Source organism: Engraulis encrasicolus, chromosome 3 (assembly GCF_034702125.1).
Source record: "Engraulis encrasicolus isolate BLACKSEA-1 chromosome 3, IST_EnEncr_1.0, whole genome shotgun sequence".
Classification (NCBI taxonomy): domain Eukaryota; kingdom Metazoa; phylum Chordata; class Actinopteri; order Clupeiformes; family Engraulidae; genus Engraulis; species Engraulis encrasicolus.
The window spans coordinates 11,598,626-11,622,968 of record NC_085859.1 but is presented as its reverse complement, the minus strand read 5'-3'; the positions used below and the strand labels follow the sequence as shown (position 1 = coordinate 11,622,968).

The window sequence follows — 24,343 nt, the reverse complement described above, 5'->3', positions numbered from 1 at the left end:
AGAGGAGAGATAGGTGAGAGGACAGAGGGAAGACAAAGAGGCGGAGAAGATCAAGCAGCTTTCTAATCGTTACGACAATGCACAGTTCTGGCACCATTCTGTGCTCAGTGTGTGCTTGTTTGTGTACAAGAGGAAGACCCATTTCCGCCACCCATCAACACTGGTCACGTCACAGGCTGGGCAATAGAAAGTGCTTATTCATAAGTGTAGCCCTCCAAGTAGTCCACTCACAACCTTGTCCAACAGCCCCCTCTGGTGGCTAACTTGAGAAGTTCAGCCACTGTTTACTCCTTCAAAAGATTACGTTCCGTTGTATTACATGTAGCAGTCGCTTCAACGTGACTCAGAAAGAAAGACATACTACACTGTAGCAGCTACAGCAACATTCACCCTATGGGGACGGGAGGTGCCGAGTACAGCAATATACAAGTAATACAGGCAGTACAGAATATAGCAAGAACACAAATGTCAGACAGTACAGAGTGTGTATGACAAAGTTATTGGTGAGTGGGATAAGTTCGACTTCCAAAATCCAGAAACGGTTGAGCCAAAACTGAAAAATCAATACATTTCTGCCAGGTAGACATGCAACTTCACTTGAACAACTGTAGTTTATAAATGCACGCTTGAGAATCGGTCCTTATTCAGAGAACACTGTTGCAAGAATTTTTCAATTATTACAAGTTAACACTACTGTTGATGAAAAATCACGCATGGTGTAGGTGGCCTTGTCAGCTGTCACATAGACAGAGGGACTATGTATGCACCTAGTTGGGATGACTGCTTTTTAAAAAATCACATTAAACTTTCATCCAGTGGTACAGACAGGGCTCCAAATTAACATCAGCCAACAGGCCAAATGCTGGTGAAATTTCAGTTCGGCTGGTAGAAAAGACCAACCCACAAGCCACTTTCACCCATTAGTGAGTGCTGTGTGTTTGGCCATTAAGAGCAACATCTACTCGCCATTTTGGATGGTGATTAAAAAAAGTTTTTAGATTTAGAGCCCTGGGTATAGGGTACATCCCCTGGAGTGATGAGGGGTTAGATACTTTAGCCTACGGGTGTCTGTCAAAAATAAGGCCTGTGGGCCGGATGGGGCCCGCCAGATGGTTCAATCCGGCCCCAGAATTGTAGAGAGGGAAAAAAAGTAAAAAATATGTCAATAAAGCACAACATCTCTAGCCCATTATAAAGTTGCTGCAGGTGTCTGAGATTTGAGGTTTTCAATACTTGAGAATGATACTGTTGCTCGCCATTTCCACTCAATGCTCCCGATGAGCCTGCTGTCATACACCTTGAGATGATTGATAATGCGATTTCGTTATTACCCAGAAAATTGTCATATTTTGCCATTACATTACTGGTCCAACCTACTTGAGATTAAATTGGCTTCACTGTATGTGTCCCCTGGACCGAAATGGGTTTTCTGGTTTAGCCTTTCTTACAACTTGTATGGGGTTTGAAACGGCAATCCTCTGAACAAACTGTCAATACATTACGCCAAACAAATGTTTTTTTGTGCTTGTTTTTGCAGGAGTTATCAAAACATTTGTAGCCTTACTACATGTAGACAGAACTAACACGGTTAAAGGTCTGCATGTGCAAGCACAACATGTGCATGGCCTATATTAGCTCAAACAGGAAACTGAGGGTGGACTGCTGTTTCACACCACAGCAACAGGATGGTTGATGACAAGGTGCATCAATATGCACAGAGAAAGAGAAAATAGATAGAGGAACCTGCATAAAAGAGTATTGATACCAAAAGAACGGGGCAAAAAACAAGAGAGGGCTAAATTATGTGTGTGTGTGTGTGTGTGTGTGTGTGTGTGTGTGTGTGTGTGTGTGTGTGTGTGTGTGTGTGTGTGTGTGTGTGTGTGTGTGTGTGTGTGTGTGTGTGTGTGCTTAACTTCTCACTGTGAATGCTAGCGACATTAGGTCTGTCAACACGCTGCAACTAAATATTAAAGGGGCATGGTGGTTCTTCTACACAAAGTTAAAAGCCACTAGTGCGAATGGAGAGCTTACCAGAGCTCAACAGAGTTAAAAAATAGAAACTGCTATGATTCTGCCCTCAACTTTAGAGTACAATATTAACTGGCATACAGAGAATCAGAACAGGTGCTTTCATCTCAACTGTCACTTTCTCTCAACATTCTATTCTTAACGAGCACCTGCACTACAATTCTAGAATTCTATTGTACAGCTCTTCTTGGCAATTTCAAATTGTCTTGCTGGAATGCTGATAGCAGCCAGCTGCTTGGCTCAGTGGCAAAGGTGTTGGATCAGAGATATGAAGGTTGGGAGTTCGAATCTCACTCTGACCCATGTTGATTTTCAAATTATATCATATACAGCAGGGGTACTCAATTAAAAGTCCCCGAGGGCCAGTTTTTCAAAATTCCTCCCAATAAAGGGCCGGGCCGGGCTGACACGACACGACCCCCACCAAAAAAAAATATTTAAAAAAAAATAAAAAATGATAAGGCCTTTGTAATCACAAAACACACGCACTCACACCCACAGCAGATATTTAGTTTCCAGTGACAGGATGGGAGAACATTTCTCTCATAAAGGGCCTGCATTTTTCTGGAGCACTGTGGGGTGAGGTGCCTGCCTTGCTGTTATTGCCACCCACCCTTTAGTATTTTTTTTTTAAATGACATAAGATTATCTTTTTTAAATGACATAAGATTAGCCTATATTTGCAGACTACATTCATAAACATTTATTTCTTAGTGAGAAAACCAATAAGCCTGAAGATAACACTTTTCAAACAAATGTTGCTTATTATGACTTTGTTTATGCAGCTCTCACATGCATAATGAGAATCAGATGCAATAATGGACCCAACAAAGAGGACACATAGATAGGAGGACACCAGGTTTTGCCAACAAGAAAATGGCACATTGATGCAATGTTGATTAAATGCAACAGCCAATAATAAATCATCAAGTTGCTCATAACTTTGTTTGAAATCTTATGAGGGGCTTAGCTTTCCAAACGAACTATTTGGGGACTGTTTAAAAGTGTGAAAAGTTTATCAAGCAATTCGTTTTTAAGTAGGCTACCCCTAGTTAGCTGCCAGCAGAGCTCAAACACAATTTGCCTTCATTTGTGTTAGCAACTAGCTACAGCTAGTGCTAAACCAATTCGAAGTCCTAACACACTGTATGCAATAAAATGTGGACCATTACTTTCAAAAACGAGGCAAAGAGAACTTTGTAAATAATTTATTTACAAGTTCTACCGTACTTCCCTTCAGTAGTCTACCTCACAACAGCCTCTGCCACCCTCATAGTCACTTCTGTTTGGAGCCTGCAGGGAGAAACTGATTGAGGGGGCGGAGACACGGCACGCATCTTAGCGTCTGTAGCGCGATTTCAAAATAAGAGCCGGCAGCGCGATCGGACCAACAAAAAAAAAAAAAAAAATTTTTTTTTTTTTTAAATTTTTCAAAATTATTCGAGGGCCACAAATAGATGCCCCGCGGGCCACAAGTGGCCCGCGGGCCGCTATTTGAGTATGGGGGATATACAGTGTTCCTTAGCCAAGTTAAAATAGCATTTACCAGTATGTTATTTAGTATATCCCTGAAACGCGGAGCTACAACACTTTCAAGGTGGCTGAATCAAAGATGGCTGAATTGTTTGGCCCATAACTTCTGACTGGGTGGATGGCTTTTTCACACATTTTTTTTTAGCTTTTTTTCCCCACAATAGTTGTTAAGTTTTAATCTATGTATAGATATTGAACATGTAACTGCTTCCAGCATTTTCTGCGAGAATGCAATCTACCGAGTAGTTTACTACTTCTATCTTCTTCTTCAAGAAACACTAGCGGGCGGAGGACTGGTTATATAGCATATATAAATTCTCAACCTCCAATAGAGGAAGTGGATGCCCCAGGGAGAGCATTGATACTCCCGTGATACTATTGTGTGAATCAGTTTACACATAAACACGGTATGGGTTTAAAAAACATCTTTGTGACAGGTGTGTCTTACAAGACAGATTGAAACATTTTGCGTCTCATGGAGCTTACGTTCCATGGCACAAAGGCCCAAACATACGCAAAAATATCCATATACCAGTAAACAGGGTCCAAGTCATATGCAGGCCTTTAATGTGTGTCAGGACAGGAGGAGTGATATCATTATGATCTTTGGTCAACACAGGTTGGCACCACCATCCCTTCCTGATGACTCGCCTCTCAAGCCCTTACCAGAAGCCACAGATGAAGTCATGATGCCCACCATCACTATGCTTAAAGGGACACTGTGCAGGAAATGGTCAAAAAAGGTACTGCAACTATGCTGCTCATTGAAACTGGGCTGCCTATTGCCAAATTTGATCTTAACATGAAAGCTTACTAAGTAATGAACAAATATTTTCTACTATGGTCCAAGTGCAGTCATTTTTGCAGCTAAAAATTGCTATTTTTGGAAATTCAAAATGGCGGACCATGGAGAAGATCCCCCTTTTCATGTATGAAAAGTGCAATTTTTCCAGTCATAATGAATACTTAGAATTTGATGGTGGTGTTAAGTATTCATGAAAAGGGTAACATAAGTGAATGGGCAGCATGAATTCTGGAAATAAATAACTGAAAATCTCACACAGTGTCCCTTTAAGGGGCTGGAATAGTTCACAGTGCAGTGCTACGAAGGCTAAGGGCAGCAGCTACGTTAGCACTGACACCTTCAAGCAATGTCTTCTAGATAACTTAGTCATAATGCCCAATTAAGGGTCTTGTAGGTGTAATAGTAAGGATGCGGATATGCTATTCCTAAATACAAATAAGCAATATATTGAGTCATTAAAGTGAAAAAGGCTGTTGCGGAGTCAATTTAGAGTCTAAATGGATTTTGACAATGTGCAATTACTGCCTTTTGGATTTGAGGGGAAGTGCTATTAATGTCTAAATGTGGAAGTAAAAGCAAACAAAAATATCATCTTCAGTTTTTCTCATGAGAACAGACAACTCTATCAATCAAGCCTTCCTCATAGCTCAAGGAGAGAACTCTGTGATTGGTTCCTTTGAAGATGCCTAGGTCTTCCATGTAATACTCATGAACGGCCATCCGGGTACTTTGCTCCTAAATGTGCGTTACGCCCCTTTATGGGTGAAAACAAACCGAATGTCTCATCAACATACATGCTACATCGGCTTGCCTAAATGAACACAGTCCATGCTTCAGCCACGGCTTTCTGGCTATATTATTTGAACAGCCGGCAACACAACACGTTTTCGGCATGTTGCGCGTGAATAACGCTAGTCTACAGGTCCGTATCTTTCGTTTATTAAACTCAAACATCACCAATTGACTTGCATGGGCTGTTTTCCCCCACAAATGGGCGTAACGCACATGGAAAACGTCACACCGTTAATGAGTATCCTCCAAAGTAGCAAGTCAGCTAACCTGACTCTCGCGCAGATGAGCTCACGAAGTGTAACGAAGATGCACGAAGCACTAGGGGTCTCGCGAGAGCCAGGCTACAAGTCAACTGGATAACCAAGGAATCAGCCAGCCAATCACCATCCCAATCAAGCTAATTGAAACATTGAGAGTTGACCCAAGCAAGACATGCAAACTGATGTTGTGAAATCAAGGACATTTCCTCAAAGATTTCCCAACTTATTGACAGACGAAGAAATAAATTCAACCGAATCACACCACACTCTCAATTAAAAGAAGCCAAACATAAACAAAAACTGTGTAAAATAGAAAGAAAAAATGTCTGCACACTTGAATTCTCTTTGTGTTCTTTTTAATAAGCCAAGCTTTCGGTCTACTGACCTTCCTCAGGGCTCAGAACGAAGAACTAAACAAAAGAAAAACATCAGATAAGGACAAGTTACCCTTCAGCAGCAAACAATAGTTTCCAAGCAATCAGCCACAGTATGAGGGGAGTCCCTGATTCCAGCATGCTTGTGAGTTTCCCTTAGGTGCTGTTTCCACGTAGCAGGATATTTTTTTAGCAGGGTATTTTTTTCTCCTGCTACGTGGAAACGCAACATGTGGATAAAAAAAATCCTCCATTGTAACAAATGCGTTTCAGACCCCTAAACAGGATATTTTTTTCTCCTGCTATTTTTTTCTCCTGCACCTGGATTTTTAAATATCTGCTACGTGGAAACGGAAGGTCAAAACCAATGCAAAACCAATACAAGCAGGAGAAAAAAATATCCACATATAAAAATATCCAGCTACGTGGAAACGGCACCTTAGTCAGCTGTGAGTCTTTACATCCCGTCATGTGGCATTTCCATGAGGGAAAACAAAAACGAACCCACAACCTTCCCTTCCCTTCCTTTCCTTTCGGCAGTCTCTGGAGCTCTCCTCATCGGAAACGGCCATTACCAAACACAGCCCAGCTTATTCAATCCGAGTCAGAGGATAAAGCTTCAAACTTACCCAGAGACGCTGCAAGGGTCTGAAGCAGGAGGGACACACATAGAAAGCCATCACGGTTCCCACAGCCACACCTGTGCACGTATGTATGTATGCCCCCAGTCAGTTTCTCTGTCGGCTGCTCTGCGTCTAGACCCTCACGACATAACCATTCTTTGTCCTCTTCACTAATATCGAACAATAGAAGATTGGTTCTAGGACTCAGGAATGCAGGGTTTAGTTCTCAAGTCTAAGCTCTTGGCTGTGCTTTTCATGAAACACAGGCAGGCAGGCAGACACAACTTTAACATCTACTTCCTGCCTCGAACTGAGTCAGCCTCTGACTGCACCCCCCTCGACTGCTGTGGGAGTAGCGTGGGTGATGCGAGAATGACTCTTCCTCTGTAGATGACCCAGTGACAGAGAGAGAGAGAGAGAGAGAGAGAGAGAGAGAGAGAGAGAGAGAGAGAGAGAGAGAGAGAGAGAGAGAGAGAGAGAGAGAGAGAGAGAGAGAGAAACAGATAGCGGGAAACAGAGGAAGAGGCAGTAAGAGAAAGTGACGGCATATAAACCAAGCTGGAAAAAGCATAGGGGTGGGGGATGAGGTCGTCATCCTACTACAAAGAAAAAGCTGGTGGAAAAAGCAACACCGAAAACAATAATAATTTTAAAAAAAAAGATTTCCCCAACAGAGCAAGCAAAAGTCATGATCTTTAAGATCTTCATACTCCACAGTCGAGTTTGTGTTGTCATTCGGTTTCAAACACAGTTTCAGTCAGATCATCACAACGTCACAATATACTGAGCTGGTTCAGTTATTCTGAGAGAGGGATCAGGCTACTGTGGGTTCGTGCCAGGCCGGCAAAACAAAAGTGCCTCCTCCAGTCTTAAAGGGACACAGTTGCAGTACCTTTTTTGACCATTTCCTGCACAATGTTGCTCATTGAAACTGGGCTGCCTATTGCCAAATTTGATCTTTACATGAGTATTACATAAGTAATAAACAAATATTTTCTAGTATGGTCCGAATAGATTCATTTTTGCAGCTAGAAATTGATATTTTTGGAAATTCAACATGGCGGACCATGGAGAAGATTGTATGAAAAGTGCTATTTTTCCAGTCATAATGAATACTTAGAATTTGATGGTGGTGGTAAGTATTCATGAAAAAAGTAACATTAGCGAATGGGCAGCATGAATTCTGGAAATAAACAACAAAAAATCTCACACACTGTCCCTTTAAGAGTAAGGTCAGCTAGGTAGCCGGGCAGACAAACGAGAAATATTGCTAATTTGTGTAAGCTTTTCCTCTTTATCCTCACTTACAGTATGATCATGTTTTCGATTTCCGTTTCTTTTGCTGCCTCACTCTGTCTCTCTTTCCCTCTTTGCTTCTCTTTCCATGGTCCTGTATCAGAAACATTGTACTGAGTCATAGAACCAGCTGATGTGAGAAGACTGGCTTAACCCATTGGTGTCCTGCAGCGACATATATACGCTGCATTCAGGTTCTTGAGATTTGAGCTCTTTTATTAACAATATGGGTATGTTAGAGCTGAATGAACACATTCTAGTGCAAAGTGAAGGTTCTAGCTTTTAATTGCAACTTATTTCATGTTTTTATGTACTTCGGAGGCTGATATATTTAGGTTTTAATAGGGAGAGAGCACCTTTTCCCCAAAAAAACTTGATGAGGATGAGGATACTGGGTGCACTGGGAACAGTACCACTGTGCAAGCTTCGCTGGAAACCTGATATGTACCTGTACATCAACGTTTAAATTTAAATAAAATGATTCATCTGCATAAAAGGTGGTAATATAAAGCAACAAAACTGCTGCATGTCAATAATCTCCCCAAAACTACTTAGACTGGATTGCAGTATCATTTTAAAGTCATTTTAATCCGTTTGGAGCTCTTCGCACTTACTGCCTTTTTGCTTTGTAGGACATTGTACTGCCCTTAGCCAAAATTCTCATCATAAGCCACCTCGTATGTAGCTAGAGTAACATTAAGTACAAGTCACAGTCTCTGGAGAAATGTCAAGTTACATACATGTCTTTCCCAAGGACAATTCAGGGCTTCAGGACTTATTGTGAATGATCACCTTCTCTCTCAAAGACAATCTTCTTGACCATTACAGGTCACAGCTGTCCAAGTTTCCATAGGCATTTATTTACTCTCTATTCCATTTATTTAGTCACTATTCAATACTAATCAAATTTACATTACATTTGAGGGACTAATGCATATCATAACAGAGTTGAAAATGATCAAATTTGAAGACAATTTGTCAGGCGGACAAGCATTTTTGGGGCTTTTTGGGTATGTTGAAGATGATATTTGACAGAAGAAAAGCCCCAAGCATTTTTCAGGTTGGTTCCCCTATGTGACAGGATGGCCCATGACAATTTACACGGTTCTATGACCATTTTTGCAGTTGCAGTACCGTAATATTTACACGTATATAATTTCGCCTGCAGCTTTTCCTTAAAATATGTTTTTTTGGGCCCTGAGACCAAACTGCTCCGAGTTGGGAGTGCACCCTATCAACTCGTTATGGCCCAGGGTATAAACTAACAGGAAATCATAGTGAAAAAAAGTAAGCAAAAAACATCCTGAGGGGTATACGTGGCTCCCGGCCTAATACTAATTAAATACTAATACTAATCATGTACAAAATACTAATCAAATTAAGTTTCTTCAAGATTTCAAAATACCTAGAATATTCAATATAATCTACCAAGTAGCAGCCATGTTATAATGCAAATATGTTTCAAAGTCCACATCATGAAACATTAAGCATTTTCACACACAAGTAATTCTTTGGGAATTACATTCTCTAGGTTATTATGAACTGACTATACAAATGACTCATCACAGGCTGCTTTCCGGCTGTTGACTACAGCCAATGGCCTATGTGCACCCAGGCCTGCCATTTTAACACATCAGAAAACTGACAGTGAATCTGAAAGTCAACAAATCTCCACTAAGATTCTCAACAGAGCACAGCTTGGTCCTCATATTTCAAGTCACGTGACCCGGTGAATGTCTGCAAGTGATTTGTATACGTTTGTCTCTCTCTCTCGAAGCTCGTAATCGAACGCCTCCATTGGCCCAGGCAGCAGTCATATGACCCTGAGGGTTGGTCACCGCGCGTGGGCACAGACCGACTGACTGACTGATAGAAAGGCTATCTGGAGCGGCCCACAGAACAAGATAGGGGAAGATCGGGTTCTTTGGGTCAGGTCAGGCAGTAAAATTCTGCAGTGTTCATTTAACACTAGGGGTCGACCGATACAGGTTTTTTAATGGCCGATGCGATACCGATTTTTTTTTTCATCACCCTTGGCCGATACCCGATATTTGGGGCCGATATGGGTTAAAAAAAAGGTTAAAAAATGACAAATATTCCAGGTCTCAAGTTAAAAATAAACATTCCTTTAACATTATCAAATTGAGGTAGAACTTGTAACATTTAAACACCCACTCTAACAATCAAGTAATGTCTAACAATCAAGTAATAAAAAGTGTCTTGGTGCTTTTAAAAAAAACCAAATTACATAAAATAATAAATATTACTTATCGGCCAAAAACATGCGCGTATCGGCCGATACGATACACTTAAAAAAATGCAAATATCGGCCCGATAACGGTACCGATATATATATCGGTCTATCCTTATTTAACACTATAGAAAGGGACCATCACTATCCTGCAGAATAGTGTTGTTAAATCTAACTCCCTAAGTACTGCTGCAGAACCTAACTGAAGATCTAACTGAATGATTTAGCAGTATTAACCAAATACTCAGTCGAATTATTTTGCAGTGTTCACTAAATACTCAGTTGAATTTAACACTATATTGACTGGGAACATGCAGTGCTATGCTCAGAATAGTGTGGAATTAACACCGACGCAAGTAGTGTACATACAGGGGGGCAGTCAGGGACACAGACAAAAAAGGCAGACACTTTATATTCCATGAAAAGGAGAATGTTGAGCACACTGCAATTTAAACCTTTTCTTCTTTATTTAGTGGTAAATGCTTTGTCTTGGTCACCATCAAAAATCTTTGTACACCTCCTAATCTAGATTATATTCATTGGCATTCAACAAACTGACCACCAGGTGGCACTGTAGCAGCACAGTTCCTGGTCGATTCATCCACCCGCTTGCCAAACAGGTTGCGCAAAACACAACAGGGCACAAGGCAATAGTATAGGGGTTTCCTCTCAAACTGCAGACTGAGTAACACGGTTACAGGTGTGTTGAATGTGTGTAGTCAGGTGAATGGAGTCTAGCTAGTGGGTTTGTCCTTGTCCTTGGCCCGTCCAGGCCGTATAATGGCTTAATGGCATACAACTAAGGCAAGTGTTTGCTAGGGGAGAGTCATGGAAAGAATGACAAATAACTCCTACAGACATGCACAGTACAATGTGAGGACACACACAACACACACACACACACACACACACACACACACACACACACACACACACACACACACACACACACACACACACACACACACACACACACACACACACACACACACACACACACACACACACACACACACACACCTTGTATTTGAAAACTAATGACGCATGCTTGCATTAGCTTTGGTTCTCTGAAAGCACAGGTAAATGTGTGTGTGTGTGTGTGTGTGTGTGTGTGTGTGTGTGTGTGTGTGTGTGTGTGTGTGTTTGTGCGTGTGTGTGCGTGTGTGTGTGTGTGTGTGTGTGTGTGTGTGTGTGTGTGTGTGTTGGAACAGGTGGAGCAGGAATGCAATATACCAGCATAAAGAGTGTGTGTGAGTAATGCCAAAGGAACTCTCCTCAGATACAGTAAAACCCCACTCAGGACTCCAGCCTCATGCCCCTCCCATTGGCAGCCATAAACCTGCAGATACCACAGGCTGTATATGAAGATGGTGTATTTTCAAGATCTTTACTGCGGTTTGAAACATATTATATGACTGTATTTTTATGAGCCATCTATTGAACTAAAGACAGTTATTAGCACAGTATTAAAAGTACCATGGATTTGTTATTGGTGTCGTGTTGGGAATAACGGCGTTTAAATAAACGGCGTTACTAACGCCGTTACATTTTTCAGTAACGGGTAATCTAACTAATTATTCTTACTGTCAGTATAACGCCGTTACAATTTTATACACTCCGTTACTGCACGTTACTGTTTTAAGCCCCCTGCACACTGGGCAATACGGTCACCGCATCACCGGAGTGGTAGCCACCTAGTGGACACCGTATTACTTCAGAAAAACTCCCGCAAGCAGTCTAGTAGTGGCTGGTTTGAAACATGGCGGACGGAGCAGAAAATGCCTCCAAACTTCTTTATTTGAACACTAAAAACGCTTCGTTTCACTTTTTTTGTTGTGTCTTACTGATAAAGATCATGTGTGAAAAGTATTGGTGTGGTGATGAATTTGGTTTTCGTAATTTCGTATCAAATCATAAATGCTTGTTTTCTTGTCCACCTATCTAGTGTGGATTATATAATGATAAAGTTTGAACATTATCGCCGTTTTTAACAGCTTAAAACGGCGTAATTTTGATATTTATCTATTAATTTTTGAGAAGATCCGCGGGAAATCCTTAAGTGTTTATCATCACCATAGCAACAGCTCTCTTTACCGCACGGTCAGGCACGGAATTTTCCGGACGAGTTGAAATATTTGAACGTATGCGGAGGCTCTCGGATGCGGACTTTCTTCCGCACCGGACTGTCCGGACTCCAACCGCATACGGAATGCGGTTCTCCATAGACAATGAATGGTTAACGGTCAAATCGGATTCGTATTACCGCATGTAATGTGCAGGGGGCTTGAGGGTAGCCTATGCGTCGTCACCGTGCGTTCTATTACCAAAACCTCTCCATACGGTCATATGGCCACGTTCGCCGCTGCCATTCACCCAGTAGAAGTCAGAAAGAGGGATAGAATGAGTGTGTGTGTGCTGCTTGGTGAACAGTGTTTGTCTGATCCCAGGATTATTGCGTTTGCGTCCGGGATAGGTGGCTACCTGCATCACCGGGGGCTGAATGGAGGGAGCGCAAGCTAACATTACCAGACCCACTTCTCTCACCCCTAATTCCTCCACCAATACCTGTATGGACACTACGACTGCATTCGCCACTACCACCGACTCACTTGAGATAGGATAAAGTCACCGAGTGAGTTTAAATGTGTGTGTGTGCTTAGAGAACATCCTTGCTTCGCATGTCGGCATCACTGCCTTCGGAAGTTTCGCCGCGGTAAACAAAGAGTGCTCGTCCGATCATTATCCTCCTCGTGAGATAAAAACGGTCCTTCAGAGTCAGAATAGGTAAATAACATGCTCAGAACTTCATCATGATTCAACTTCTCACTAACCACGATGAAATAGCTCGCTGATAGTTCGCTGATAACAACACAAACTCAACTCGCACGCTTCGAGACAAAGACGCAAAGTGGCTACTTCCGCATTTTGTGGTCGCGTCACAGGTCGCGTCTTTTACTGCTTCACGACTCTGTGAACTACAAAATGACGTAGCCTAATCGTAGTCTTGTTTGAAAGGGTAGCATTTAGTAATAATTAAAATGTAAATACTACATTTAGTAGTAATTTAAAGTTGGATTTAACATGCACATTTTCAGTTGAATTTAAATAAGCCTATTATAATATGTTATTTTCTTTTATAAAAAAATATATATATTTTGTCCATCCAGTGGCTTTGGTTTATTATGTTGCAATAAATTGTTGTTTGTAACGTCACCTGTCTTTACCGTCCTTCTCTATGTGGTTTATGAAACATGGTCGGGGGGCGAGTAACGCAATAGTTACTTTTACTGGTAACTAGTTACTTTGATACCGGAGTAACCCAGGAAGTAACTCAGTTACTTTTTTGGAGAAGTAACTAGTAACTAGTAACTAGTTACTTTTTCAAAGTAACTTGCCCAACACTGTTGGTGTCGTGTTTAAACGGCACACCAACAAGTTGGAATATGGCATGTGTTGTCAAATAAATACGGTCGGGTCAAAACCTGATAAACAGACGGGTTACAGAGGAATTTTCTGCGTGTGCAGGGACGTCCTAGTCTTCAATACCGATGGAGGCCCACCAGGCGTCCACGATGGGGCCCCTGAGAGGTCGTGGGCCCGTAAGAAACTGCAGCCCCTGCTTACCGATAGTTACGCCACTGGGTGGACAAACCCTCTCTCTGAGGCCATGTACTGGATCACACTCTCCAATAGACAGTGGTGTAGTGGGGATTTTTAAAGTGGGGGTACGCGATTTGTGACGTCATCAAATCATTAGGCAACTTGTGTCAAAACCCCCCTACTGTCCTTACTGTCCTACTGACGTACTGTCATTCTTCTCCCTTTTCATCCGTTTGGTCCATATTGCCAGGTGCTCATTCCTTTTTGTATTCAAACTTGGGCAGAAGGTTTTCTTTAAAAAAAAAAATCTCACCTCAGGAGAAGTGGGTGGACTGCGTACCCCCGCGTACCGCGCCCACTACACCCGTGCCAATAGACCACATGTCGACTACTGCACATTGCACATTCTGGGAGCTGCCATGTTTGTCATTTCATGGTTGTGTGTGTGTGTGTGTGTGTGTGTGTGTGTGTGTGTGTGTGTGTGTGTGTGTGTGTGTGTGTGTGTGTGTTGTACTGCCCTACAAAAGCAAAGTGCAGTAACTAAGGTAGCCTACATGTTTTGTCAAAATTGTGTTTAGACTGCAAATGCTATCCATAACAACTTCCTCTTGTAATAAAGCCCTATGCTCCAAATGTGTCCTGCTTTAAGTACAAGTTCAAATTTCAGTTTTATTGTACCCAAAAGGGGCAATTAAGTGTGCAGCAAGCAAGTCAACAACATAATAGACAACAGATAACAGGTCAAACCATAAAGTATATGGTTAAAAAAGGACCATAAATAGGGTTATAGCGATATTGCGGTCAAATTCGCAGAAACTACAATATACGTAGTACAAATAATAGTACTTTGAAGGACTTTTTCTCAGTTTCAGTGTCGGTGTAGTTTGCTTTTTGCATGTGTAGGGCAGTGTAAGTATGAATGGCATGTGTGTGTGTGTGTGGTCTGATGTGCGAATGTGGTGTGGAGTGTGTGGTGTGCTTTAGGAAGTGAATGTGTGTGTGTGTGTGTGTGTTAGACGTACCCTCCAGCTCTGTCGTGCCTCGTACCTGTGTGTGTGTGTGTGTGTGTGTGTGTGTGTGTGTGTGTGTGTGTGTGTGTGTGTGTTAGACGTACCCTCCAGCTCTGTCGTGCCTCGTCCCTGTGTGTGTGTGTGTGTGTGTGTGTGTGTGTGTGTGTGTGTGTGTGTGTGTGTGTGTGTGTGTGTGTGTGTGTGTGTGTGTTCGACGTACCCCCCAGCTCTGCCGTGCCTTGTCCCTGTGTGTGTGTGTGTGTGTGTGTGTGTGTGTGTGTGTGTGTGTTCGACGTACCCCCCAGCTCTGCCGTGCCTTGTCCCTGTGTGTGTGTGTGTGTGTGTGTGTTACTAGACGTACCCCCCAGCTCTGCCGTGCCTTGTCCCTGTGTGTGTGTGTGTGTGTGTGTGTGTGTGTGTGTGTGTGTGTGTGTGTGTGTGTGTGTGTGTGTTCGACGTACCCCCCAGCTCTGCCGTGCCTTGTCCCTGTGTGTGTGTGTGTGTGTGTGTGTGTGTGTGTGTGTGTGTGTGTGTGTGTGTGTGTGTGTGTGTGTGTGTGTGTGTGTGTGTGACGTACCCCCCAGCTCTGCCGTGCCTTGTCCCTGTGTGAGCTTCTGCTCCTCATGCGGTTGGTCGAGGCGTCGACGGAACTCTCGCACGGAGCCGAACGCCTGCTCACGCTCCTGGAGCGCATCCGGGACAGATCCTGAACACACACACACACACACACACACACACACACACACACACACACACACATTACATTACATTACATTACATAACATTACATGGCATTGCATTGCATTACACTAAGCTGACGCTTTTTTACTTACTTTACGGGCAAAGCGACTCCCAGTTAGTTACAGGGTATTGGTTACAGTCCCTGGAGCAATGTGGGGTTCGGTGCCTTGCTCAAGGGCACTTTAGTCAGGGATGGAGGTGTAGGGAGAGGTAAGGGTGGGACCACTCCGCAACCATCAGATCTTAAGACCACCGCCTTGGGGGCTGCATTGGCGCAGCACGCTAAGCTAACCCCCCACATTTGGGCCTGCATGCCCATGGGGGACTCCGGTTCGAGTCCGGCCGGGGTCATTTCCCTGCCCTTCCCCATCTCTCTCTCCCAATCGTTTCCTGGCTACTCTTGTACTGTCCTGTGAAAATAAAGGCCGAAAAGCCAAAAAAAAAAAAAACGTAAAAGAAAGATCACCTCCGTAACCATTAGGTCACGGCTGCCCCACACAGTGCGCACACGCGCACACACACAGTGTAAAAAGGCGCATGTTGGTCTGAAAAATAGGAAAGGAAAGGAAAAGGAACGTTTTCTCGTGTACAGAAAATATTAATTTATCACCCGGTGAGCAGGCGGAACGTCTTCTGATTGGCTGAGCAGGTGTCCTTTATTCCCCAGTAGCAGGACACCTATGATGTCATGCGGGCATGCGGGCGTCTAAGTTGCTTCTTTTCTAACTTTCCGGCAAAGTGCCGTTGCCAATTCTATCGCATCTGGTTGTCTAGGTGAGGGTTAACAGTTTTGAATGGGCTTGATTGAATCAGTCACACATGGAATGATAAACTTGCTGAAATTAGTCAATGAATAAAACAGCCTTGGCCAAATAATGTACAAGGGGACATACTACATGACTACCAGTGAATCCCAGATGCTGATATGATAACAAACACCAACAAAGTGAGTTCATCATCAGGCCACTAAAGAGATATTCTACAGCACATTGCAATATTGTGAACATGTTGGCACAATGTAGTTTTGTTGGCACAATGTAGTTTTGGGTAGTAGTTTTTGTTTTGTTTTGCACAATGTAGTTTTGGGTAGTAGTTTTGTTTTGTAGTTAGGCACATCCAAAAACACTTGTTGCAGGTGCCAGACAAAAAAATCAGATAGTTGAAAAAGGTAGGTCTGCACACTGCCGATAAGCTCCAAGAATAAACTTTTATTATTTAAAATGCAACGTTTCGATCACCCTGGATCTTCATCAGGCATCAGACAATGCCCATGGGGCAAATCCAAACATCGGTATGCCACAACGCATTGCATGTTGCTGCTACAATACCCCCAAAAAAGCTGCAAGGTCCTTTACCTGCTGGCCCGGTTCCCTCCGTGCTGCTCTGCCCTCGGGTCTTTGGACCGGCGCCGTCCGCTCCCAGGCCATGGGCTCAGTCAGCCCCCCTGCTGCTGCTGCTGCTGCTGCTGCTGCTGCTGCGGTCATGTTTGCACCCGGAGTCACTCCAGACTCCTGACCCCCATGGTGCCTTTGGCCGCCGAACGCGGAGTGGGAGGAGTGGGAGTGCGTTGGCAGGGCCCCAGCAAAGTCACTGTCCCCAGGGAAGGCGACCCAGCGCCTGTCCGGGGCTTGCGATGGGGCTTGCGTGGGTGAAGGGGTTGCCGTGTAGGGCGGCATCGGTGCAGCGTAGGCTCCCGTGTTGGGGTTGAGAGCCGGTGCCAGTGTGGAGTTAAGGGAAGTGGCGGGGTTATGGGATGGGGTTGGGGCTGGGGCTGGGGCTGGGGCTGGCAGGGGGATCAGGGGTGGTGGGAGCGAGGGGATCAGCGGTCGCGGAGGGGCCTGGTCAGTGCCCACCTTGGCAGCACCGACAGCACCACCACCACCACCGGACCTTCTAGAAGGATCCGCTGGAAACCAGGACCCTTCTGATGATGGGACATCATCTCGTCGCGGTTGCCAAACGTCAGTCTGGGCGGCTGGCCACGCCACGTTGCCAACGGCAGCACCCGTGCCGCTCCTGGGCCCGGCTAGCCAGTCCGGTTCAGACAGGGCCGAGGCCCGGTTGCCCGTCTGAATAACAGAGGCGACGGGCTGAGGGAGAGAGTGTGGGGCGCTCTGGGGAGCAGGCTGCGGTCTCACCCAGTCAGAGTTGACAGACTGAGGCAGCGGCTGCTGCTGCTGGTGCTGGTGCTGGTGTAGTTGGTTGTGGAGCGGCGATGGCATCAGTGGCTGGCCTGGTGTCTGAGCTTTGGTCCAATCTGGCGTGAGGGGCTGGCCTGGCGTTTGAGGTTTGGTCCAATCAGCAATAAGGGGCTGGCCCGGCGCCTGAGCTTTGGTCCAATCAGGAGTGAGAGGCTGGCCTGATGTTTGGGACTTGGTCCAATCAGGAGTGAGAGGCTGTGTGTGGTGGTGCTGGTACGGAGGAGGGTACTGAGGCGAAGGCTGTGTTTGGTGGTGGTGGTGGGAGTACTGGGAGGTGGGTTGTTGAGGCTGAGGCTGGGGCTGGGGCGGCGATATTTTGGTCCAGTCTGGTGTAAACGGTTGGAACTGGGGCTGTTGTTGGGCCTGGGATTGGGGGTACTGCTGGTGTGGTGCTGCCGGGACCCTGGTCCAGTCCAGAGAAGCGGGCTGGGCCGAGGGCACCTGAAACTGCGGCGGCGCCAACGGCTGCGTCTGCTGCGGAGGCTGCAGCATCGGCGTTGGTTGCTGCGGGAACGAGGGCTGAGGCCTGGCCCATTCGGGAGTCTGCGGCTGGGGCTGGCCTTGGCTCCTCACAGGGGTTCCGGAATGCTCTGGAAGGCTTTGGAATCCCGCCACGGGGAACATCTCGCCAGGGGGAGCGGGCTGCGCTTGTTGGCTCTTGAAGGAGTCGATGTCCAGGATGGCGGGTCGATAGGGCTCCTCCGCCCGGGCAGAGGGCTGTCTCCAGCGGGCCGAAGGGGGCGTGGTGGGGGTTCGGACCGGCGCGGACCGATCGCCCAGGCTCACAGCGTCCAGGTCCAGCACCTTTGGCCTCATAGGGGACTCACTGCTCCTCTTCTCTCTCTCGGCTGCAGCCACCGCCTTGTTCTGACGCTCGAGCTCTTGTTGCTTCCTCCGGTCGGACGACTCGTCTCGCTCTTTCCTGCGCTGCTGCTGCTCCTGCTGCTTGAGCTCGGCTTGTTGTTGTCGTTCCTTTTTGCGCTCAAAGTCTGCGAGCCGCTGTCGCTCCAGCTCTTTGAGCCTTTCGTACTCGTCTAGCTCGCGCTGTCTCTCCCTCTCGATCTCTTTCTGTTTTTCGGCCTCTTTCCATCGCTCGATGGCTTTCTGCTTTTCCATCTCTTTCTGCTTCTCGAGTTCCTTCTGCCGCTGCCTGTCCAGCTCTCTCTGCCTCTCCAGATCGAGCTGTCTTTGCCTCTCCAAGTCTCTCTGCCTGTCCTGCTCGCGCTGTCTCTCCAGCTCTTTCTGTCGTCTCTCGACCTCCTTCTGTCTCTCGATTTCCCTCTGCCGTTCCAGCTCCTTTTGTCTCTGCCTCTCTCTCTCCAGCGCTTTCTGCCTTTCTATCTCCAGTTGTTTCACCCTCTCCGCTTCCCTTTGTCGTTCCAGCTCTAGCTGCTTCTGTCTCTCTATCTCTAGCTGTTTTAGCCTTTCGATTTCCCGCTGGCGTTCCAGCTCTAGCTGCTTCTGCCGCTCGATCTCTCTCTGCCTCTCCACTTCTTTGAGCCTCTCCAACTCTTTCTGGCGCTCGAACTCCCGGAGCCTGAGCCGCTCCTGGTCGAGCATCCTCTCCTTCTCCCGCTCGTACTCCTTCTGTCGATGGCGCTCGGCCTCGCGCTGTCGCTCCAGCTCCTTCTCGGCGGCCTTGCGCTTCTCGTACTCCATCTTCCTCTGCCTCTCCTTCTCCAGCTCTCTCTGCCGCTCCGCCTCCTTCTGCCTCTGCAGCTCCTTTTGCCGTTCCGCCTCCTTCGCCGCTTCCCTCTGCCTCTCCAGCTCCCTCTGTTTCTCCTTCTCCCGCTCCGCTTCTCTCCTCCGCTGCTCCGCCTCCCTCTGCCTCTCCCGCTCTCGTTCCGCCTCCCTCTTCCTCTCGAACTCCTGCAGGAGGCGTCGCTCTGCCTCCATGGCCTCCTCCTCCATGGTTCTCTTGTCCCTCCTGCCGCCGCCGTCGCCGCTCTGCTCCCCGCTCTTCATCTCCTTCGCTGCTGCTCCCCCCCTCATGCTCTCGCCTCCCGGAGGCCTCTGGGGCTCGGCCTGCTGGGGGCTCTTGCTGAACGCGGCGTCCAAGGACGGGTTCCTACGGAGCGGGATGACCTTCCCCTGGGAGTCCACTCTCCCCGACCTCAGGGAGAAGTCCTCATAAGGCACGTTTCCAGACACCACCCTCCCCTCGCCGCCCCCGATCAGCGTCGTCCTCTCCGCTCCAGCCTCTGCCAAATAAGCAGACGGCGACTCCTGGATCTGTCCGGTGAGAGCAAAGTACGTGGCTCTCGGTTTGGTCACTGGTTGTTGTTGTTGTTGTTGCAGTTGTGGTTGTTCGCCGCCTTCCAGCATCTTGGGTCGTTTGGGGGCTGCAATGTCCTCCCTCTCCCTCTCCATCTCTCTCCCCCACTCCCTTTGCGTGGCCACCTGAGGTGGGTTCATGATGTGGGTTCTCCCCACATCATGCTGTTGTTGTTCCTCCACCTGCTCCTCCTCCTCCTCCTCCTCCAGCTCGGCTGCGGCAGCCCTCTGGATCTCCAGCTGTCTCTGGATCTCCTCCTCCATCATCCTCACCATGTCAGACTTCCTACCCCCGCTCTCTGGCTCACCCTGTCGCACCGTGGCGTCCACCACACCCCACCTGTAATAAATATAAATTACTATTAACAAATCAGTATCGATAGGTATTGATGCATCAATCTTACGGCTGACGTAAGAGAAGTAATAGAAAAGGAATAAGTAATAGATAAGGAAAAGTAATTGGAAAAATCGTATAGTATTGTGGGGCATTCTTACATTAAGGATCGAAAATAATGGAATCGCTGCCTTAAGAAATCAATATCGAATCGTATCGTCATGGAGGCTGTGATTTACACCCGTAATATATGTAAAACCGTAACACCCGTAATATATGTAAAATGCGAATTAAAAGTCATTATGTAAACACCATCAAGTAGTGCAGCAGTCTTTTTGTCTTTTTCTCCTCCTGATGTTTTGTAATTTGTGATGTTTCATGTGAAATTGAAGACAGACTGAACATATTGTAAACACTTGCATACAAGCAGACAATAGACAGATCTATTGTCTGTCTGTCTGTATGTATGCCGATGTGAGCAAAATGTCGCACAATTCAAACAATCCAAACAAATACAAAACCAACCCTTGCAAGGACCCAACTCGGAGGTAGCGCGTGCTACTGGGCTCGTCAGCTCCGTTGGTACCGAGGGCCACTTCCTGTCCAAGACGATGCCCACTCCACTCAGGCCCCCCCTCTTGGGCTCCCAGCTCGGGCCGAGACATGAGGTCAAGGTCCCTCTGAGCTGCAGCGCCCCCTTCGGAGCGCCGGGTGCGTAGCGTGAGCGCCCGCTCCTCCAACGGAGCCAATGCTACGCTCTCGCTAACCGCCCGCTTCTCGCCCGCGCCAGGCACCGTCTCGAACATGTGCTCCACGCACTCCGGGCTGGAGGGGGGCGCCGGCTCGCGATACACCGCCATGACCAGGCTGCCGTCATCATCATCATCACCGTTGTTGTTGTTGGAGATGCTGGATGTTGGGGCGCCCTGGAGGTCTGCTCTGCCCCGCAGAGAGATGCTCCTACCTGGACGCCGATTCCTGGCCGCCCCCTGTGCGGTGGCAGCAAGGCCTGCTGTGCTTGCCCATCCATCGTCCATCATCATCTGCACGCTGTGCCTCTCCACCACGTTCTCGAACAGGGACGCCCGGACAGTCTGCACCCCGACGCCGGGGCCCGTGCCGTGGGCACCGCTCACGGGTCTCTGCCCCCCCTCCAGGGCCCTCCAGGGAGATGATGGGTCGGCCGCGTCGCTCACTTCCTGCTGGGCCTCCTTCCTGTCGCCTTGGAGGACGCTTGTTTGGGCACTGGGGGCTGCGTCTCCAGGCTGTAGAGGGACAGGAAGCATAAACAACATGATTAGATTTCCCCCCAAGAGGCATCAAGTCCTTTGAAGTATTCATAGCACGACTGAAGCACTCACAACATACAGCATGCATACCATACAGCTCAATTTCACTTCCCCATTGTCGCAGTCATAACTTTACAGTTAACACTTGCGGTTACAAAAACGAGATTAACCTGCACAAATTATCAATGCCAAAATGTAACATAATATCAACAAGATGTTATCTTTTTAGCAATAATATTAATGGAAAGTAAAAAAAAAACTGCCATAAAGGGCCAAGACAATACTTGAGCATGACCTTTACTAACTTGTAATTACTTTGCAACCCAGCCCCACAACTTGCAGCGGCCTGGCGGAGAGCAGAGAGACTTCAAAAAGTGGAGAAGACTCGCTCACACTATCGCCTAAATAGGCTACTTAACAATTCTTAACTGGGTGCTGAATCCCACAAAAACTTGAATGAATAAATGAAGCGAAGGACAGCACTCTTCAGATTTCTAAACGCCATTACACGCTGAAGAAGGGCTCTGCCCGAAACGTTCGTGGGCGAATAAACAAAGAAGAAATCTGAAGAGTGCGGAGAGCTGGGAGAGACAGGCGTCAAAGCAGAGCCGCTGCAGTTGCCCCTGGCTCTCGGTGGTGGCAAAGGTGATCCCTATCTACTCACTTGACCGGCTTCAGAGACAGTGCAGGCAGCACTCTGTAGCCTTCAGCCAGGCAGCGCTCTTTAGCGTCCTTGCTGAGATCTGAAGATACAGAACATCCAAATGTTTGACCAGGGAACAGGATCAACTTAGCATGAACATATAAAGCTTAAAAAAGCCTGCTTCAACCAGGATGTTTTGGACCCTTACTTAATTTCTTATTGAGAACAGCAGCCATTGACGATACAGATTCTTCCCTTGAAAAACACAAAACTAACTAACAAATATTTGGATCCGTTTATGTCTTTTTTGTAATTGGCTTTAGACAAGTGTGTGCTAAATGTAAAGTCATGTTGACACCTGGCAGCTATAACACTGGTTTCTGACCATAGGTGACAAAGAGTTGGGGCTGTGGTACAAATGGTGCGATACAAACAGCCATTTATTATAGGACGCTATATAGCGTAGTATAATAATAGCATGACGTCTAGTATGCCTTAAGGTCAAGTCTCACTTCATTTGCATTTAGGGAGCAATTAGGGTCATAGTGAATGAATGGACTTTGTGTGAATACCTTTTAAACTAAAATAGCACCGTCTAAAAACAGGGGCATCTTCACACTGATGGGATGAGGCCATTTCCACCATAAAACAGTTGCAGCAACAACTTTAACACGTTAGCAACTATGCCAACTGCTGCATATACATGGTGATGTTTTATTAGCTTGTGTATTGATTAATGTGCATTGTCCTAATCAAATAAATGGACGAAAGGTTAATAATTTCATTTAGCAGCTTCATAGTTTTCATACTTTCAAACTTCATAGTTTCTGCCAGCTCTGCAGGCGGTCCAGTACAGTAAGCTGTAATGTAAGTTTCATGTCAGAGGATTGGAGTGTAAACAGAGAGGTAGTCTAGCAGGCACTGACCACTCTGACTCCACTACACTGCATACAGGTGTGGAGGAGACAGAAAGATGATCCCTATCGGCTTTGTTTGGACTGACGGGACTGGGTGGAGTGCTGCGCTTCGGTAATCAAAGCTTTCTGTCAGAGGCCGACCTTTCCCCTGGGTGTGTGTGTGTGTGTGTGTGTGTGTGTGTGTGTGTGTGTGTGTGTGTGTGTGTGTGTGTGTGTGTGTGTGTGTGTATGAAAGAAAAAGACGGAGTGAGATAGAAAGAAAGTGTGTGTGTGTGTGTGTGTGTGTGAGTGAGAGAGAGAGAGAGAGAGAGAGAGAGAGAGAGAGAGAGAGAGAGAGAGAGAGAGAGAGAGAGAGAGAGAGAGAGAGAGAGAGAGAGAGAGAGAGAGAGAGAAAGAGAGAGAGAGAGAGAGAGAGAGAGAGAGAGAGAGAGAGACAGAGAGAGAGAGAGAGCTTGTGTGTGTGAAAACTGTTTCATAATCGCCACTGTCACACTGCTCATGACTAACACTCTAATGTCTCAGGTTGCGGACCTTTTAAGACTCAAGTCTCTGTGATATTAGAGCTTGCACTCTCGCTTTCCCTCTGTAATTCTCAAGACCAAAAGAAAAATCTGGCTTTCCGCACTCCGTTTTCCCCCTCCATGCATTGCCAAATGGAAAATAACACAGGGTGGTCTGAGGGTGATGTCATCCTTAAGCAGTAATTTCCACTCACAATACCCCGGCCCAGACTTCGAAACCATCCCTCCTCAAGCCATGCAAATGCTTCAAAGTAAAGCAAAGAAGTGGCTGATTAACCGAGGGAAAAAAAAACCCAACAACTGACTGACTTGACTTTGAAAAGTCTCATGAGAGGCAAACAGAGTAAAATCACATGGAAATGTGGAACTAAGTACAAAAACATGCAAAACCCTCCAGGGCTTGTCAAGCCTGGCAGCCTAGGTGTTGGTGTGAACCAATCTGCTGCCACAGTCAATAGGCGGCCGCTTGAACAACAACACTCGATAGTTCTGTTGCTACGCCTGGCTAGTCGTGGGCAATATCAGTCAATGACGGCACTGAGATTTGGGAACGTAACGTAATACAAACCGAAACCAATGACTGATTAACTGTCAAATGAGAACAGAAGACTGAGAAACATCCATAAAAACATTAGATGATGTAACTTGCCGGTAAAAAGATGAGAGGCTACTTCCTGGCCCTATCAGTATTATGAATAGGGTGCACAACAGACAGTGTATGCTAGATGTCAACAAACAGGCATCATGAAAACACATTTTGCGTTTTGGCTACACAACAGAGAGTAAAATTCTCCTCCTCTGTCTTCCTCTGCTATGGTTCCTGCTTCTCACTCTTGCCGTTTTGCCACCAG

General features: G+C 46.2%; 1 protein-coding gene across 3 annotated transcripts in view; it reads right to left on the bottom strand.

Annotated features, from left to right (window-relative positions):
- si:ch73-138n13.1 (microtubule-associated protein futsch) overlaps positions 1-24,343 on the bottom strand; it is a 63,391-nt gene that overhangs the window by 20,644 nt on the left and 18,404 nt on the right. For all 3 annotated transcript variants that reach the window (XM_063194740.1, XM_063194741.1, XM_063194742.1), the window contains exons 5-7: positions 20,648-21,387; positions 16,669-20,128; positions 15,150-15,278 (exon numbers count right to left, since the gene is read on the bottom strand). In XM_063194740.1, the coding sequence (XP_063050810.1) occupies positions 15,150-15,278; positions 16,669-20,128; positions 20,648-21,387 (4,329 nt within the window). The remainder of the gene's footprint in view (positions 1-15,149; positions 15,279-16,668; positions 20,129-20,647; positions 21,388-24,343) is intronic.